The 19133-nt window shown below is 27.8% G+C and overlaps 2 protein-coding genes across 3 annotated transcripts; both read right to left on the reverse strand.

The window, feature by feature from the left end:
- Positions 1–1572: 1572 nt before the first annotated feature.
- LOC106791755 (elongation of very long chain fatty acids protein 6) lies at positions 1573–10607 on the reverse strand. Its single transcript, XM_014757650.1, has 3 exons — positions 9676–10607; positions 5750–6206; positions 1573–2354 (listed from the first exon to the last, which is right to left on the reverse strand). Exons 2-3 carry the CDS (start codon positions 6073–6075, stop codon positions 1766–1768), a joined length of 915 nt encoding a protein of 304 aa, XP_014613136.1. The 5' UTR covers positions 6076–6206; positions 9676–10607; the 3' UTR covers positions 1573–1765.
- Positions 10608–12255: 1648 nt separating this feature from the next.
- On the reverse strand, positions 12256–18856 carry LOC106791762 (BTB/POZ domain-containing adapter for CUL3-mediated RhoA degradation protein 3). 2 transcript variants are annotated; one of them, XM_014757662.1, is made up of 5 exons: positions 18098–18856; positions 17203–17515; positions 16891–17089; positions 16632–16782; positions 12256–12912 (listed from the first exon to the last, which is right to left on the reverse strand). In XM_014757662.1, exons 1-5 carry the CDS (start codon positions 18267–18269, stop codon positions 12848–12850), a joined length of 900 nt encoding a protein of 299 aa, XP_014613148.1. In that variant the 5' UTR covers positions 18270–18856; the 3' UTR covers positions 12256–12847. The 2 variants fall into 2 exon arrangements, with proteins under 2 accessions (XP_014613148.1, XP_014613154.1); XM_014757668.1 differs by lacking the exon at positions 12256–12912 and having other exon boundaries at positions 16191–16782; positions 18098–18855.
- Between the last annotated feature and the right edge of the window lie 277 nt (positions 18857–19133).

Raw genomic sequence — 19133 nt, forward strand, 5'->3', positions numbered from 1 at the left:
ACATAATAACGAACGAATCGAATTAACTTATCGAATGGTAAGCTCTGCGATACAATTTCAAATCGATTTCAATCGATTCAAGAATCTTCTTCTTCTTCTTCTTTATCTTTTATACTTATTATTTTTCAACAAAAATTAAAAATCCCGATGATTCACACCGTTCCTCCCCCCCCCTCGCCCCACCCCACGATTTAATTTAACTCCTTGTCGTATTTTTATTTTGCTATTTTTTTTTTTCTTTTTCGCTTTTTATTTTATGAAGTGTATTTTTGCGTGATTATTTTTCATTACTCTTTTTCTTTTTTTTTTTTTAGTCTTCTTTTTCTTCTTCTTTTCATTTTGTTTTTTTTTCTTTTTTTGTTTTTTTTTGTTTTTTTTTTTGTTTTTTTTTTTTAAATTGTTTTTAAATTTTTAAGTAAACTTTAATTATTCTTTCCTCACGTCGACCGAGTGGAGTTAGTAGTAGGAAAAATATTTTCTAGGCCGACGAAGAGAGTGAGCTCGTAAAAAAAAAAAGAAAGAAATAATTAAACAAAAATCAAATAAATACAAAGGAAAATTAATAATAATAATAATAAATAATCAATCGGCCAGGGAGCCCGCCATATATTGTCAAGAAGTGAATAATATTTAACTTTGTTATATTTCTTCCCAAACTTCCTCTCCCCTCTCTTTCTCCTTTTGCACATACTGTTCGTTATTTTTTTTTTTTCTTTTTTTTTTTATTTAAATATTTTAATTCATTCAGTTGAAAAAAAAAAAAAAAAAAAGAGACGGAGAAGAATTTAAGATACGAAAGAAAACAAAAAAATCAATTAATCATCCTAATCGATGATTAAAGCGTGACAGACAGCGGATTTGAAAATCGGCGAACAATTTTAAGAGAATAATTTGTGCGGAGCCGTGAAACAAAATATTCTTACACCAGTGAAAGATCCCATAATTAACTTATTATCGTATTATTTATTATTAATATTTTTAATCACTATAATAATAATAATAATTATTGTGTTATTTTAATTATTAATATTCTTCTTCTTCTTCTTCTTATTATTATTATTATTTATCATTTATTCTAGAGGAGGAGGAGAAGGAAGAGGATAAATAAAAATTATTCTATCAGGTTTGTCTCCTCACTTTTTTTTACCATCCTCCGAATGATGGTAAAACTATGATACATTATACGTGAATTACAAATAAGCGCGGTGAAAAGAAAAGAAGAAAAGGAAAAGAAAGAAAAAATAGAACATTTTTAATAACAAAAAAAAATGAAAGAAAAATAACAAAAAAAAAAAAATAAACTAAAATAAAAATAATAATAAATCGAAATTTCCCGAACGAATCGCGATTATTATAACATCAAAGTTTCATTTTAACTGAGAGTGACAATAATACACGGATACCGCGAGAGAGACGTTTCAAATAAGAAACAACAAAATGAATTCATATATATATATATATGTTATAATAATAATAATATAAAAAAAAATTACAAAAAGAAAAAAGGAAGGGTACGTTTATGTTACTCTTAAGAACGAAAAAATGATATCGGTTCGCATGAAATGTAGAAAGCTTCCCCCCGCCCCCCATAACACAAATATTATTTGCTTCCTCATTTAGCGAGCACCATAAATGTTATGCGTTACTGAGTGTTTTCTCTCTCTCTCTCTCTCTTTTTTTTCTTTTATTTTCTTCTTCCCACCGAAAATTTTGTTATTATTGTTGTATAATAATAGTTGTCTTCTTCATCTTCTTCTTCTATTTCTTAATTTTCCTTCAGTTTACCATTCGCGTATTTCGTAGATACGATCATGTGATCATCAGCCGTGGTAATAGTTCCATTAGTATACAATTTGTTCTTGCTCGATTTACTTGAGCCTCTGCTGAAATAGGCCTTATGGAAGAAGTGTGCGAATAGGACAAAATAACTGAAGTACATAGCCAGGCTAAGCCTGATATTGAGTCGTGATATATGACACTCTGACTGTCCTTGTTTCAGGTACTGATAAGCCCAGACGTTGATAGCACAACCCATCACCATTTGGGACAATTGCAATCCCGTGACCAGCATCGAGATCCATTTAGGTGGCGAATAACGCATTGCTTTCAAAGCATAATAGCTGTACATCAACGAATGTACGCAATAATTCATTACGATAAACCACCTTGCAGAAGATGCGTATTCCGTGTAAGAGAACCATGAATATAGCAACACGGTAATATGATGATACCAATGTAAAAATATTAATGGTTGTTTACGTAGAACAATGAACACGGTATCACCGAGCTCGGGTAACTTCGACAACACGAACATCCATGTCCAAAAGCCCGACACTCGGTCTTGAACGATGAAACTGAAACATTCCAATACGAAAAAATCAAGATTATTTATTTATTTATTTATTTATTTATCTATCTAGTTAGTTTTTTTTCTTTTCTTAATAATTATTACAGCTAAATTGTAAGTTTATATATGTTACTGATCTGTTAAAGTATGAAAGAATACAGAAATACATACTTTAATGAGATAATATCAAAATTAACGAGTAGGCGAATACTTAATGTATGAAATTGAAATTTAATTCGTTGATTAGATCCGATAGAATAGTACATTTAATAGAATATTGCTTTTCAAAATACAGGATAATATAAGAACGGATTATTGTTTCAGTTTAATATACGTGGGTGAGTTGATAAAGTTTGAGTTTAACATAAAATCAATGTTTTTTTGTTTCTCGATCAAACGCACTTTTATTTTTGCACGTAATTTCAAAAAATCTTACAATCCTGTTTTCTATACATGCAGGATATTCATGTTTTAAACCGCATTATTTTTAACATCATATTCTTTTAATACGATTTTTCTTTTTAAAACACAAGTGAATTAAACTGAAATAAACAAAAAATTTGTTTTTATGGTACGCACAAAAGTTTCCAATTCACCCACGTACACGTAGCATAAGCTTTCGACATTGCATTTCATCGAACATATTTGCAATTATATTTCGCAAAAGATTTGATTGTTAAAATAGAAAGTTTGAGTTAATATGAATGCATGAATCGATTATAATAATTATTTTTATGATTATGATTATTATTATTATTATTATTATTATTATAAAGAGAAATTAACGTCACATTATGTAAATAAGATCTATCAATATAATTTATTAATATATTTTTTATTGAAAAATATTTTATTTTCAAATTTAATGAAAATCATGATAATCTAATTCATCTAATATGTCTAAACAGAATTAATGTAATTTATGTTAATTTAAATCGATAGAATACTTCATTTAAAATTAAAAAGAATCAATTGAAATGAATTAGATGTAAATTAAAAATACTTCCATACAAATTTGTTAATATTCGTGCATATATTACAATTAAAAACCAATTTTAATACGTTTTATAACTTCTTTTAAATACACATATGATTAATACATAAAATTAATCTTATAAAAAACATAACTGTAACACATATTCGATTCAATATATAATCATTTACAAAAGTAATCCTTATAAACAATTCAAGATATAAAGAAAAATCATTGTGTGTGTTTTTATCGAAAAATAAATATTACTTATATTTCTTCCTAAGTTGAATCTCTCTCTCTTCCTTAACTTACAATTATACAAAAGAAGAAATAATAATAATNTTTATAATTCAACATATAAAGAAAGTATATATATATATATATATATAAAATATGATTAAACAACTTTCATAATGATCGGATGATTTCTTCGTAATTCTCAAGATTATTATTATACTTATAATCTTTCTCAAAATATTTCTAATATAAATTTGATTAAGAGTGATTCAATAACAAATTGTTTTCATGTTTACATGTTTATAGAAATCTCTGAGATAAGAAATAATTATTGCTTCATCAAATTCATCTTCTATTTCAAAACTATTTCACTGTCTATTTATCTGTCTGTTTCTCTTTTTCTCTCTTTTTATCTATCTAAAAAAACGATCGACATCGAATGATGATGATAAATAAAATTTTATACACATTTCTTTTTAAAACAATTATGCAAATCTGAGATAAAGAACATTTTATTTATCGATTAAATTATACAATTTACGTATATATATAAATAAATTAAAACTGTTCTCTCTGATTTTCAAAATCAATTATTTCATTTTTGAAACATTTAAAGATTTTCATTTCTTATTTATTCTTTAATCGTAAAACTAAGACTCCAGTTACGTTAAGTTTAAATGAGTCGAAAAGTAATTTCGTATCTTTCAATAATAAATAAAAGAAGATTATTTATTTAAAATCCAAGACTTTTCAAATGATCTCGATTTGTCGGATTTGATTAATTCAATTTCTCAGAACAAAGAAACAAATTTTCTTTACAAATATAATAGTAACTTCCTTAAATTTCATTTACTAGCATTTAGTTTTTTTTTATAACATAATTACATAAATATATTATAATTACGAAAATGATATTGCTTGTGTTCCTCAAAGCAAAATCCTATTACAAAATAATAAAATTATACAGTATTTATGAATTTTTTGTTTTTAAATATTTTTAAAAAATGAATAAAATTAAATTTAGATTTACAATTAGTATTAAGAACAAAATAATGAAAAGCCTCCTTACGAACAGTATATCTTTCGGGATAATAAAAATCGTTTATTTATCATCGCACGTCTTATCATTTGAAAAATAATATTTATGTATTGAAAAATAAAACGAAAATGTATGCATAATTAAATCTGTGCGTAAGATCAAAATGTCGAAACTTTTTCAACTTATTTTTATTTTAAATATAAAAGATGTAAAAAAGAAATAATAAAAGATGTAAAAAAGAAATAATAAAAGAAATGATTATACCTTGTTATGTTTAAAATCTTCACGCGCACACTTACTTCCTTTTTTTTTTTAATAAATAATGAACACTTACTTATATTCTACGAGTTATATTAAAGTTTCATAATCTTTGCTTTTTTTAGATATAAAAAAATGTCTGCGGGCATTTCCTTGAAATAATGAGTCACTTTTACGATAATTATTATTCGTGTCAGAGAGAATTAAAATACACTTGACATTGCTCATGGAAAGAAAAATAAAAAAAAAAAAGACGAAAGACTCATAATTATAACATTTGAAATTTCGAATGCGAAAGTTTAAAAAATACAAGGGTGGGTTGAAATGTCTTGAGCTTCAACGAAAAAGAAAATTTTTTGTTTTTTTTTGTTTTTAACAAAAAGAAATCAGATCGAAAAGAATTGTTTCTATGTCAAAACTTTCCTATACACACTCTTAGGTATTATAAATATAAAAAATATTATTAATGCTAATTAATAAAAAGATGAAATAAAATAATATAGGTATATTTATAAATCGGCGCGAATGTGTTTCGGGCAACCGATTTTATTCTTTATTATTTTTGAAATTAGAAAAGAAAATAATAAATAAATAAATAAATAAATAAAAAAAAACATTATTAAGAAAGAGTAACGCAACAAGAATTGCAACTTTAAATCAATGAAATATAAGCCAAGTTTTTGTTTATAAATGTTCATGCTCATCGATACCAATGTATTAATGCAAACGTAAATTATCTATGGAAAATGATATCAATCGAATAGTAGGAATAGGATTTTGTTACAAATGACTATTCCTTTGAATACAAATTTTCAATAACAAGTTCAAATTGCAGTTCTCATTGTGCCACCTTAGATAGACACGAACGATGAAATAATATTAAAATGATTTTTACCTTGGTATACAAACGCTGTAATAAAGTCCATGATTCCTGAGAACGTGAATGAATTCAGTGGCCGTTCTGGTGAATCCAATAATCGAAAATGATGCTAGGAGGGTGTTCCATATGGTGAGAATACCGCGTAGTTCAAACTTCGGTCTACTAGCCATGTAATGTTGACCACCAAATATTAATATCATATATATACCACAATAATAAAATGCACTTGTCCAATGTTTCAACATCCAAGCTCTTGTATCCTGATGCATAAACTTTTCTTCAAAATTAAATACGTAAGAATAATTCGGGCAAGTTACTTCCATGTAATCCATCTTATTCATCTTGAGATTCTTTTATTTTTTATTTTATTTTTATATTCACTCAGCTTCGTTTATTTATCACACACAACCCCCACGAAGAAATATCTTGTCCGTATCGGCTTCTCGTCTTTCGTCGTGATTGTGAATTTATTCTGCACAAACAAAGAACACGATTATGTCTCAATATTATGATTATTTATTTATTTATTTATTTATTATTATAAATGGGTCGATTAAAAAGTTTCATGCCTAAAAGTAGAAATGTTCTTTTTTAATAAAACATTTTTTGTTCTTTGGGTACAGAACTTTTCAATCCAACCTCTTTATTTATAAAACATAATATAAACGATTATCATAATTATTATTATTATAAACATATAATTACGTCTCTGTCTCTCTCTCTCTCGGAGATGTTATATAAAAATCATATTTATCTAAATATAAATAATTCATATTTAAAAAATTAATAGTAAAACAATGTATTAATATTAATTATTTACGAATATATTGTCTATGAGTTAATGTTTTTACAATCATCTGTAATTCTGTTTACAACGTATGAGATCAAAATTGAACAAGTAATTATTTATGCAAATTATCGTGTTATGCGTGATTTTTCATCGAAGTCATTATTTGCTCTTGATCAATATATACTGTGATCAACGCAAGAATTTCAATCAATAATAAAATGTGCTCTCGTGAAAGTGATTTTTTCTTTTTCTATCAATCCTACTAACAAATTATTTGTCATAAAATGTTTAAAATGTATGCTGAAGGTAAAAAAAAGTTTGCTATTTTTTAAATTTACTTTATTTCGTTTCTTTTCTGATTCTTAAGTTCAAAGTTAAAGAAAATTTTTTTTTTGTTTTTTTACGACTATGAAAGAAATTAAGCCTAATTTCCTATACATTTTTCGGTATACACGTAAAATATATTATTTGTTTATTCGCAATAACGTTAATATTTAAAAAAGAAAAAAGAAAAAGCAGTTTTTCTTAAAACTAATCAATACAATTACCGTTAATGTTCGCGATTGTATTTTAACATAACGACCAACTAAATACTACGATTATTACACATAAAATAATTTTACATGCACGAAGCGTTATGCATTATCTTAGCAATATCTTTGACGTATGAAAACAAAAATGCCAATCAACATTTTTCAGCGATTTCAGTATTTATAGTTAATTAAATGAAAAACGCTGATTCAGTATATTTTTTTATTGAATAATTAAATACTAAGAAATAAAAAGTGAAAAATCGGCTGGAGGAATAATTTTTACAATGAAGTATTAAAAAATGAGAAATAAAAAATTAATTTATAAAATAAATTAACTTAGAAACTTTTTAACATAATAAACATATGTTTAATACACGCTGAAATTCATTTTCTATATATATATATATATACCAAAATATATTTTTTTTATTAAATTAAACCTTATAGCGCTCGCGTACTTATATTATTTATGAAAAATAAGAATAAAAGTTTTTTTTTTATTTTATCATGAAAATTAAATCTGTAAATTAGAGCACAATTTTAGGGTTTTATTTTTTAATTGTATATTAAACAATTAAGGAAGTTAAGATCATTGTTTGAACAATTTTTAACCCACATTGTATACCAGTGTTTCTCAACTGACTACACACCGTAGCGGACCAATAAATTGTTACATTTTTTTATTATGAACCAAGTCATTTATTAGACACAAAAAAAAAAGTGGAAGAAAAAAGTGGCGGATATTTTTTTCTATAGTAAAATATAATTATTATAGCGTTTTTTATAACAAATTTAAAAGATTGATAAAAGAAACGATAAAAAAGCATAGAATAATCTGAAGAAAAACAGTGAGCATAATATTTAAATAACTTTTCTTTTCTGAACTGTATTGAAGATAAATCGAATAAAATTAAAACGTAAATATCGATTGTATATGTTTGAAATCGATAGTGATTTAACGAGAAGAAAACAAAAATAAAAATAAGAAAAATCTTTGTTTGCGAAAGATGAAAGACCACCCGTTATCGATCAAATTCTTTTCGTCCAACATATCTAGTTCATAGCTATGCAGTCTTCTCTTCATTTGGCAACTCGTGAAATCCTTCCGTATATGTATATAGGGACTATAAAGCGCAAGCACAATATTCTCCCTGAGATTGATCCATCCGGAAATCTCGGTTACTTATAATATACTAAAATAAAATGATCTCATTGATTTTATTATAATATTTATAAATGTATAGAGTTTTTTCAAATTAATATAAATTATTTGAATCGATCGGTATAATAGAACAAGAAAGATTAATCATCGATCAATAAGATACAAACTTATCTACTGATTTAAAAAAAAAAAAAAAAAAAAAAAAAAAAAAAAAAAAAAACAACAACAAAAACCAAACCGAATAAAAAATCCCGTCAATCGGATCAAATAATCATAATTTAAAAAATTAACTACGAGCGATTTACGTAATCAAAAAAAGTCAGAATAAATCCAAGAAAAAAGAGAAGAAGGAGAAACAAATTAGATGTTTTAAAAATAAAACAATATTCGAACGAATTAAAAATAGAGATAGAGAGAGAGAGAGAGAGAGAGAGGGGGGGGAGAGAAAAAGCTAAAAGGATCATAACAAATTAATATCTTTTTTTTTTTTTTATCTTCTTTTGTTATGGTGACACGCGCGAAATAAGAAGGAACAACATACTCTCGTGCATAAATTTCGTCGAACGAATCAGGTAAAAGGAGAATGACTCTTACGACGGAAGCGCACGATCGCGTGTAAAGAAGACGGAAGATGATAGGCTGACGGACATCGTACAACAGCGAACCGGTATCTATGCCGTCGTTACAGCATCATATCACGGACACGAGGCAACCGAGCGGCAAATGGATGGATGGATGGATGGATGGACGGACGAACGGATAGACAGACAGACGGACAGGCAAACACATGGAGGTTAGAGTGCACAATCCCGGTTCGCGTCCTCGAATTAAGGTCGAGAGCCCTCGTGTGAAAATATATACGTATCTCTGTTTAATACTCTTTAAGTGGGAGTGAAATATAGAACAAGGGATATACGTTTGATAACCCCTTAAAAGAGAGAGAGAGAGAGAGAGAGACACGTTTGAAAAAATTTAGACATCGGGGTAACAGAAAGACAAACATTTCTCGTATCACGCCACCCGTGACCTCGATTTTACGAAAAATAAACAATTTCTGTTTTTAATAATATCTTGTATTTTTTTGTATTCTTTCTTTTTCTTCTTTATCATCCGCGACGAAGTGAAATGGAAAATCAAAAGGGCGGACGACTTTACTCTATCGATACACGCAGAGAGAGAGAGAAGGAGAGAGAGAGAGAGAGAGAGAGAGAGAGAGAGAGAAAGAGAAGGAAAGAGAATTCGTGAAACTGATATTAAGTGGACTCTCCTTTTTCATCCACACATGCACGCGTATAAATGCATTTTCCACGCTACGTCTAACTGATAGTAGATAAATATCTCTCTACTTATCTTTATTATCTTTCTCTTTTTCTTTATTTCTTTCTCTCTCGTTTTGTAACACGTTCTTTCTCGTTCTTTAGAAAATCGAAACAATCGCGAAATTGTACGAACTTACCGATGAAGTATCGTAACATAGGCGAGTCTCTCGATACGAGAAATCTTCTACCGGCTCCTCCCTTCTACCTTTTCTATCTTCTCTATCTTCTTCCTCTTCTTATTCCTTTTCCTCTTCTTCTTCTTATTCTTTTTCTTCGAAATGAAGTTAATATCTCGCGCGCGCGGGACCACTAACTGGTAAAGTCTACTTTAACCGAGTTTAATTCGTACGTAGTTTTACTCCGAAATAAATAAACTTTTCCTTTTAATGACAATTTAACACGACGATAAGTAAATTAGTATTGTCCTCGTTTTTACGTATTCTTAATATGGTAGAAGAAATTTCATCGACGGCCAAATCTATTTCATTCCCACCGATACAAATTTTTCTTCTTCTTCTTCTATTTTTTATTATATATACTCACACGCGCATATACACGTGCAAATATATGTCTCTTTCCTTACTTTCGTAGCTTTGTCTCTTGACGAATCGTTATGTCTGGCTACGTTCTCTCCTCTTGACGAGGAAAATCGATAGATAAACAAAGTTGAAAGGCAACGTGCGCGTTCGTAACACAAGACCTCTCCTATTTAATGTCTACTTTATTCTCTTTCTAACTGTATCTCCCCCCCCCTCTATTTCTCTTTGAGCAATAACGTGTCGTACTTTAGAAAATTATCTTTTTTCCTCTTCTATTCATCTATCCGTAGAATTTCTTCTGTTCTTCATCTAATTAAGCGCATATGTTAATACGTCGAGTGTCTATATTTCTGTATATATGTGTACGTACGTATACGCGGATAGTGGTTTTTTTAAACACACTATTAGAATAATTCGCGTCAAACCCGGTCTCTCAGGACTTTTAGCACGAGACAGTTTTTTTAATCTTACTTATCAACGCTTATCCAGTACACCGTGCAATGTGCTGCGCGAGACTAACGCTACTCGTGTTTTACGCTAACGGATAAGTAGCGCCACCGGCTTATTGTTTTTTAGTGGGTGGGGCGATCAAACGTACTGTTCGATTATCATTGGCTCTCGGAGATGGCTCGTGTTTATTAACCAATTGTCTACGAGCGATCAACTTTCCTGATAGGTTGTATTGTAGCGTGGGGGAACGCGTGATCCTGATGTTTCTAACTTATCTCCCAATCGTTTTTATGGAAAATAATATATAATTATTACATAGTATTGAACTCGTTTAACATGGAAACATCAAATAATCGTTTCGTATTATAATAGTATCGACATTCTTACAAAAGAACATTCCTTAGTCTCGTATTATTTTATTACAAAGAAATTCTGTTTTTTTACACCCGTTATCGTGTTATCGCATTGCATTCTAGCGGATATTTACGTTACTAATGTTCGTTGAAATCTCTCAGCTAATAAGCGACTTTTAGTACTGTAATGTTTATATTATTGTATAGTGTCGTTATATTGCTTTATTTGAAATTATAAACCTATATAATTATTAGAGAAATATCTTATTGTAATTAAAACTTTTGCGAGGTAAGTCAAGATAGAATTTTATATTATTGAATTGTACGTAAAAAAAACAATTTGTTTAAAAAATCAGATAGTTATAATCAAAAATAACCTATTCGTTTGAATACATTTAAATGTCTATATAGTTTTATATAGAGATATATTAATAGTAAATCATTTTCTCATAAATATATATCTTTTCATTCTTTTTCATTCATAATAATTGAATTTTTAATAATTGTGTCAATGTTCATTGACGCTTTGATTGAAAGATTTTATAGATATTAGTCCTGCCTAACAATGTAAGGTATAAAAAGCACAGGAAAAATGTTATGTTTGTTTCTTACATATAAACACATTGTATTCTACATTTAATATAATTTTAACTGCAAATATATATATTATAACGTTTATTGTTATGCATTTTAAAACTTTTTAATACAGGGCACAAATATATTTTTTTTAATTATTATATATTATTTCACATATACCAAGTATATCATCTATAGAAAATAGAAGATGGTACAAGATTCTTGGCACGTAATTTATAATTAAAAACCGGATTTCTCAAAGCATGAATTGCGGCTCTATATGGAATCGTCTAACTAAATTTAGGAGTTCACAGAAATTTTAATAAAAGTAAAATATTAGTATGAATATTTCAAAGATCAAAGAATTCTTTTCAAATAAACTTTCTTTGTGATTTATTATTAACAAATACTAGTAAAAATATTTACTTAGATAAATAAGGTGGTTGCCAAGCAGAAAGGTTTGAGAAGCCCTGATTTTCAATTATTATATCTATCAGATTTTGTGTAATTACACATTAATACTCTTTTAATGTTTATATATATACATCTCAGTAACAATAAAGAAGAAATCACTTTAAAGAACACTACTCTTTTGGACGAACACTTTAGGAATAATTTAATTAATATTTATGAATCATAATAAAGTAGAAAATATTCGCATTCCAATGTTAATAAAAATGATTGGAGAATACGTTACAATTAAAATAGAAATGTATTAATTAAATTCGTTTCTAATCGATTAGTTTGTTTTGGCATATTGAGAGTTATCCGTCATATATTAACATTATTTATGTTATCGCAAATTGAAATGTATTTAAATATATTTCTTAAATAGAACAATATTAATCGGAAGACTATATCGTATTTCAATCAGCGAAAGGATAAAATTAAAAGTTGAAATATACTTTTAAAAACTATAATATAGATATAAAAAATATAATTATTAAACAATAATTATATTTTTGACACAATAATAATGACACATATATATATAATGTTAAACGCGCATATAATATTACACAATTTAAAATATTTCTTTTCTTTTACTTTTTAATTCGTTATACTAGACATAATTTTTCTGCAAAATCATATAACTCACCTCAAACAAAAGATATATGTAAATGTAGGATTCGAGAAAAAATTGGGCTATTGGACTGATCCTGAACACGAACCCAAGTCTTTCATTTTCCATTCAACTAAAAACTAACTTTCGAACTATATAGAACTTTCTGGTCAATTTCCTCATGAATAGCTATTTTATTATTTGGGTATGGAAGTTGTTCGATCCTACATAAACAATATATATCTTAATTTTCTTCTAATTTAATTATCGATAAAAAAAAGTATTGTTTAAATTATAAACAACATATTTCCTTTCTTATAAATTGTAATCACTTCTCTAGCTGCAGCATGTATTTAAATCTCGCTCTCCCTCTGTCTGTTTGTCCCTGTCCACCTGTGCATACATACATCCAAATATATATATATATATTTATATATAATATATATTACTTCGCTTAACGTTTCTATTTAATAATTATTTTAGATATTTATAATATAATATATATAACGATATATCTATAATCTCTAAATATATAATCCTATTTGTATATCACACATTAAGAATGGTCTAAAATTGTTTAGTCTCATGCCGTGTATTGTAGATTTGTATTATTAGTTAGATATTAGTAATATCTGATAATACTGTAATTATTGTTTCTTTTTTTGTTTTATTATCATTTACAAAAAAAACACCCTGTTGTATTCATTAATCACTATTATTACATTAACCATTTGAGTCCCAGTGCTCTTTATCTTAATCTTGTTGGAAAAAATTGAGTGTTGTTGTTCACAACAATCAAATGTTAGTTTTGCCTTTTTAACATAAAATCTGAAGAGCATGATCACTCTACTTGGGACTTAAACAATTAATATAATAACTTCCCTTCCCCCCCCCCTAGTTTTACTTGTTTTGTATTAGATATTTTTTTTTCTTTTCTTTTTATATAATCACATAAATATATTATTAAGAAATATAATATTGATGAAAATTTTAAACGACACAAATAATTATATCGTATAATTGAACATTCAACCCTTAACAAACCAGATTCAACGACTGCTAAATTTTTTCTATATATTTTTATTCCAAAGACCTCTACCATTTATGCAAATAGAAAGAAAATTATATTTTCATATTTATTATCAGATTTATTAATTTTTTTGTATTAATTTATATGTATATTTTAATTTTTTATTTTTTATAATTAAATGTTGCAGTCTCATGGATTACATTGGTGTAGAAAAGGGTTAAATTAAAATACGTCCATACTATATATCATTGAATTGAACATAGCAATATACAATAAACCATAGTAATAAGAATGAACAAACATTTTTCATACAAATATATATATCTAAATATTTTCTTTCTTTATCGATTTAGTTGTATTCTTTAAAAAATAATTGTTAACACGTTCGCTACAGGTGTCATATATTTATGACATACCAATTTCCATTGAGATACCAACATCACACATTCGTGATGATAATTATCAACGCGAAAAATAAATTTTGGTTCTTGATTAGTTCTTTTAAAAATATTTGACTTTGTTTCAATTTTTTATATACGATGAAAAAAATAATTTTACAAAAATAATTTATTATATGGTCAATATTTGTTCGCATCGTTATTACTACAGTCATGTATAAAGCTTTCTAAGATTTTTCTATTAAACAGTTGTATAATCTCTGCCATATATTATTTTATAATAAAATTGAAAATTTTATATAATTTTATAAGATCAAGTGTGTTTACTATTTAATTAATAAGAGATAATACAGACATAAGAACAGAGATAATACAACAATTAAATAGAAGAAAAACAAAGCACTTAATGATTAATTATTGTTGCATTTAAATTAGATTTACAAACTTTGCTTTTTTGAGCAGTCTATAGATTATTGTTTGCAGTCTTCTCTTTTTTTTTTTTAATAATCAACGTGTTTAATACTTTATCCAAACATATAAGCACTCGAAATAAAAATAAAATAAAATGAAAACATAAAAATGTAATGCTTCTCATCCTAATGACAAGTAGCCAAATTTTACATTCATTAAATGAAAAATATTACTTGACAATAAAAAGTGTTAAAAAATTAGGAATAATAATAATAATAATAATAACAATAATAATAATAGAATATACGACAAGGAATAGTAATCGAATGACAATTAGAAAACGTACTCTGAGGCGTGATGCATTGCTGTTAATAGAACGAATCAATAAATACTAGCAGAACTAAATCTATCAAACTCTATTTTTATAAAAATTCATATATCGATATATGTAAATAAATAATTGGATTGAAATTGTGTTGTCGAGCTATATTAAATTGTTATTAAAAAATCAGTTAAGCTAATAGGCCGGATATTTCATCGTATAATAATAAACAAAAAAATAAAGGAACATATAATAATTAATCGTTTGAGTCCCAAGCAGCATTGTTAAGATTTCTTGTTGAAAATTGTCACGTTATTGGTCCGCAATGCAAAATTGATACGTTATCGAACCACATAGCATTTGTCGATAGGATTTTTCTAAAAATTGCGGGAACTCAAACGGTTAAATTATAAAAAGATAATTGTGTTAATATATTTACACATTGCTTGTGCAGAAAAAAAAATAAAGAGCTCAATAAATACGCGAAATTAGCATTCAACGTTTAACTCTTGCATGGAAATAATAATAATAATTATTATTATAACATAGCATAGATAAACATAAATAAGCACCCTCGTCGACACGTCGAAGAATATAATACACATTAGTAATGAAGTTAAATTCATTATTATCAACAATTGCGATATCATGAAATTTTTTCTATCACAAATATTTTAAAATCTATATGCATTTCATTAAAACTAAATTCTCCTTAAACGAGAGGAATTAACAATCCGTCTGCATATGCAAGTTACGAGTAAATTCAATGATCGTGACAACGACGACGATGATGATGATGAAATAATAATAGTAGTAATTATAATACCATAAAAGAATATAGTAGTGACAATGAAAATGACAACGTCATTTTGAAAGCAACGATTATAAGAATATAATATTAATAAAATGTAGTACTAATTGAAAAGTGGTTGCAGGTAATGGTGGTAAAAGTAATAAATGACGATGATGATTGTAGTAATAATAATAATAATAATAATAATAAAAATAATAATAATAATAATAATATTAATAATATTAATAATAATGATAGTAATAAGAAATAATAATAACAGTATATCTAATACTCATAACAGAAGTAACAGTGCAATTCTAATATGATATAAAATGCATTGTAATTTAGTAATTCCATTCATTGCAGAATGACAATTTAGACTCGTAATATATAATGTTTGGCACATGAAAAGTTCTTAGATATCTAATCTCCCGTGTATATATATATCATTAATTCTATGATAAAAGTTTGAAAAAATGTAGTCCCCATTTTAACTTTAACAGGTAGAATATATCTAAAAAGATGAGTTAGTCATTCTGCTTTGACATTAATTTAAATACTATTTTAAACATGTGAGGAATTAAGATACACCGTTACGGCAGCAGCAGCAGTAACAAATAATAACAAAAAAACTACTATTGCGATAAAAAATTCAATGAGATATAGCCTGTCGTTTAGTTTTGATAGTTTAGCATTGTGATTTAAGAATTTTTGTGTAAAAAAAAAAAAAGAAATAAAAAGAAAGATAGAAAGAATGAGGAGCAAGGGCACACCGAATTGTTCTTTTTTAGTGTCTATGCGTGTGTCGCATCTCCTGTCTTTTACTAATATATGTATGTTTATCCTATATTATATTAGTTAGAGTTTTAAGAGAGCGAACAACATTAAAAATTGTACAAATTGCTGGATATTGCGGATTAACGCGTTAAACGCCATGCCAGTTCCTGCAGAGCAATCAGCTTTAGACTTTCTATCCAGGCCATGATGGTCACTGATGGGTAACATTTCTATGTTTTTCTATGGCCAATAGTGTTCATCGTGGCCTAAATGGAAAACTCAACAAAAGAGGCTTAGCGCTTAACGTGTTAAGGATGGGCAGGCTGGGTCAGTTGGTATTTTGTTTGTTGGAGCGAAGGCGAGCCAAACCGGAACGCTCACCCTCTTCTTCGTCGGATGTACAAGGTGGTGCACCACCTACAGCACCACGAGAAGATGTTGCCTGCATTAATTCTTGATCTGGTCCATTACGATGTTCGTATAATAAAATATTTAACATTTCCTCATAAATGCGAGCTTCTGGAAATTCGACCTGAATATCAAGGAATTTAAGGTCATTACTGGTTATATATTTTTGAGTGTATTCGCACATTACAGATAGGTAGATAGATAGATATATCTCATTGATTTTAAATCTTACCTTTGTATGTTTTTTATCTGTTGCATACACAATCGAATGGCAGCATACTTCGGCTACTTTACGACCGTGGCCGTAAAATGTCCAACAGCAAATTTCGCTCGAACCGATAACATCCTTGATAAATAGCACCCTACCATTAAATCTAAGAGACATTTTATCAAATAATTCTATATTTTTTAATAGATTGTCGTCTGATGTACTGGAATGATATAAAAGATTACATATATTTATTTATTGTTTATTTTTATCAAAGAGAATGCCTTAACTTACGTCGTCAAATAACTTAACTACAAAAATTATTTATAATACTACCTTGTATATGAGTATTTGTTATTGTGCCTATTTATAATAAGTTTTACTACTGGCTTAGCAGTATTACTTATAAGAAGTTGTTCTTCTCTTTGAGACGTAATCAATGAGACGGTACAAATGGATTCAGCTTCGCGTTCTTTCCTAAGAAGCGCTTGCTCACATGATTCTGCTAACTCGCTGATACAATAGTATTTAGCTTCTGATAAAAGTTCTGCCATTTCTTTGGCGCTTTCTGGCAATGGAACTGAACCGTCTCTTAGGAAATTCAATATTGTACCAAAGTGTTTCCCACACCGGTCAATTATTACCCATCCTATAGCAAAATTTATAAATATAACTTAAAAACAACTGTGTCAATGACTTGCTATTAAAAAAAAGTAATTAAATAAATAGAAGAAAAAAATATTTTTAGTAAAGATCATCTCCCTAATGTTCAAATAAAAAGTGCATATTATTTTATAAAAAAAAGAAAATCTATATAATTTGAATTTATGAGAATAGTTTAATACTTCATACAAACTGACAGCAAATAAAAATTCTCAATATGTCACTTAAACGTAATGAATATCTCTCACTATAATTTATTATTCTTGATAAGATACTATATTACACTTAATACGTCATTTAATATGCACGCATATATTACTTCAATACAATATTTTAATATATAAAATATGTATTTTTTGTGTAGAAAGAGATAGAACAGATCAAAACAGAAAAAAAAAGATGGTGGCCGCACGGTTAATGATCTCGAAATGATCAAACGTTTATCGAGAATAAATATAATATCGTTGTACAATGATATATCGTATTAATCGTGAATAGGAAAGAAAAAAGGTATCATTGAAATTGATTTAACAACACGTAAATTTATATTTAGCATAAAATATCTTACCTTCGGAGTCGGTAAGAATCTTCATACGATTACTGAACATGGCGCGTAACATCGTGTCATGTTTTTGCAATGTTCCCAAAGTCGTATAATGCAAAGAACCACCGATATTTAACTTTACGTACTCCGAAGGACACTTTGTTTTATTATTAAACGTTTCATGATTTCCAGACATAACGAGCTTCGACACAACTCCAAAAAAGATTTAATTAATTAATCAAAACTTACGTACGTATATATGTGTGTGTCGTGTACGTGTATCGTGAAAATAAATTAAATAAGACAAAATATAAAGAAATGTAAAAAAGGGGGAGGCGGGGTGTGATATAACGAGTTCTTGATTTTTTGTTTTCTTTTCTGTTTTTTTTCAAAGTGTCAAATCAACCGTACAACGACGACGACGACAACGACAGACACGAAGTTAGGCACTCGACGCACGCACTCTCGATCGAATTTTTTTTCTATCTTTTTCTTTAATCTTTATATCTTTCCCCTTTTTTTTTTACGTTCGACGAACGACGAACGAACTAATATAATCGATTAGATGATCATCCCTTTTTAGGTAGCCTTGTATAACTTCATCGTAATCGTAATGATTTATTATTATTATTCACGAGATATTACAAATCACACAGCTTCTTCGCGCGATTCGACACGAAAGAATGCATCCTACCGTACCCCCATTTTGCTGAATGACTAGTGGCACAAACAACGAGCCAGGATCGTTAAGCTTCAATATAGATATCGTATCGCGTGTATAATGCGTGCACGTGCTGTATTCCCATCTGTGTTTCAATTTCTTTACCTATTGTACGTCGGTAATTTACCTACATATGAGCAATCGGTTGTCAATAATGTGCTATACAAAGATATATCAAAGAATACAGAAATACATAGTAGCTCACAAGTCCCCTTTTTTATCTACCCAGTTAAATTTTACTCCCAGTTACTACCGGGACTACCAGTGGGCGATAGTAGGTACTTTACGCGATGATTGTACAATACTATCAAAGAATATTGTATTGTATTCTTTGATAGT

Source organism: Polistes canadensis, unplaced genomic scaffold, assembly GCF_001313835.1.
Source record: "Polistes canadensis isolate GaletaPanama2010 unplaced genomic scaffold, ASM131383v1 scaffold_8, whole genome shotgun sequence".
Lineage (NCBI taxonomy): Eukaryota > Metazoa > Arthropoda > Insecta > Hymenoptera > Vespidae > Polistes > Polistes canadensis.

What these genes read in the sequence shown, in the direction of transcription:
- LOC106791755 (XM_014757650.1), bottom strand. Translation starts at nt 6,075, where the DNA reads ATGAATAAGATGGATTACATGGAAGTAACTTGCCCGAATTATTCTTAC. An exon ending in TACAGCGTTTGTATACCAAG is followed by an intron (nt 2,355 to 5,749) that starts GTAAAAATCATT and finishes GGAATGTTTCAG; the next exon opens with TTTCATCGTTCAAGACCGAG.
- LOC106791762 (XM_014757662.1), bottom strand. Translation starts at nt 18,269, where the DNA reads ATGTCTGGAAATCATGAAACGTTTAATAATAAAACAAAGTGTCCTTCG. An exon ending in GATTCTTACCGACTCCGAAG is followed by an intron (nt 17,516 to 18,097) that starts GTAAGATATTTT and finishes ATTTTGCTATAG; the next exon opens with GATGGGTAATAATTGACCGG. An exon ending in CAGATAAAAAACATACAAAG is followed by an intron (nt 16,783 to 16,890) that starts GTAAGATTTAAA and finishes CTTGATATTCAG; the next exon opens with GTCGAATTTCCAGAAGCTCG.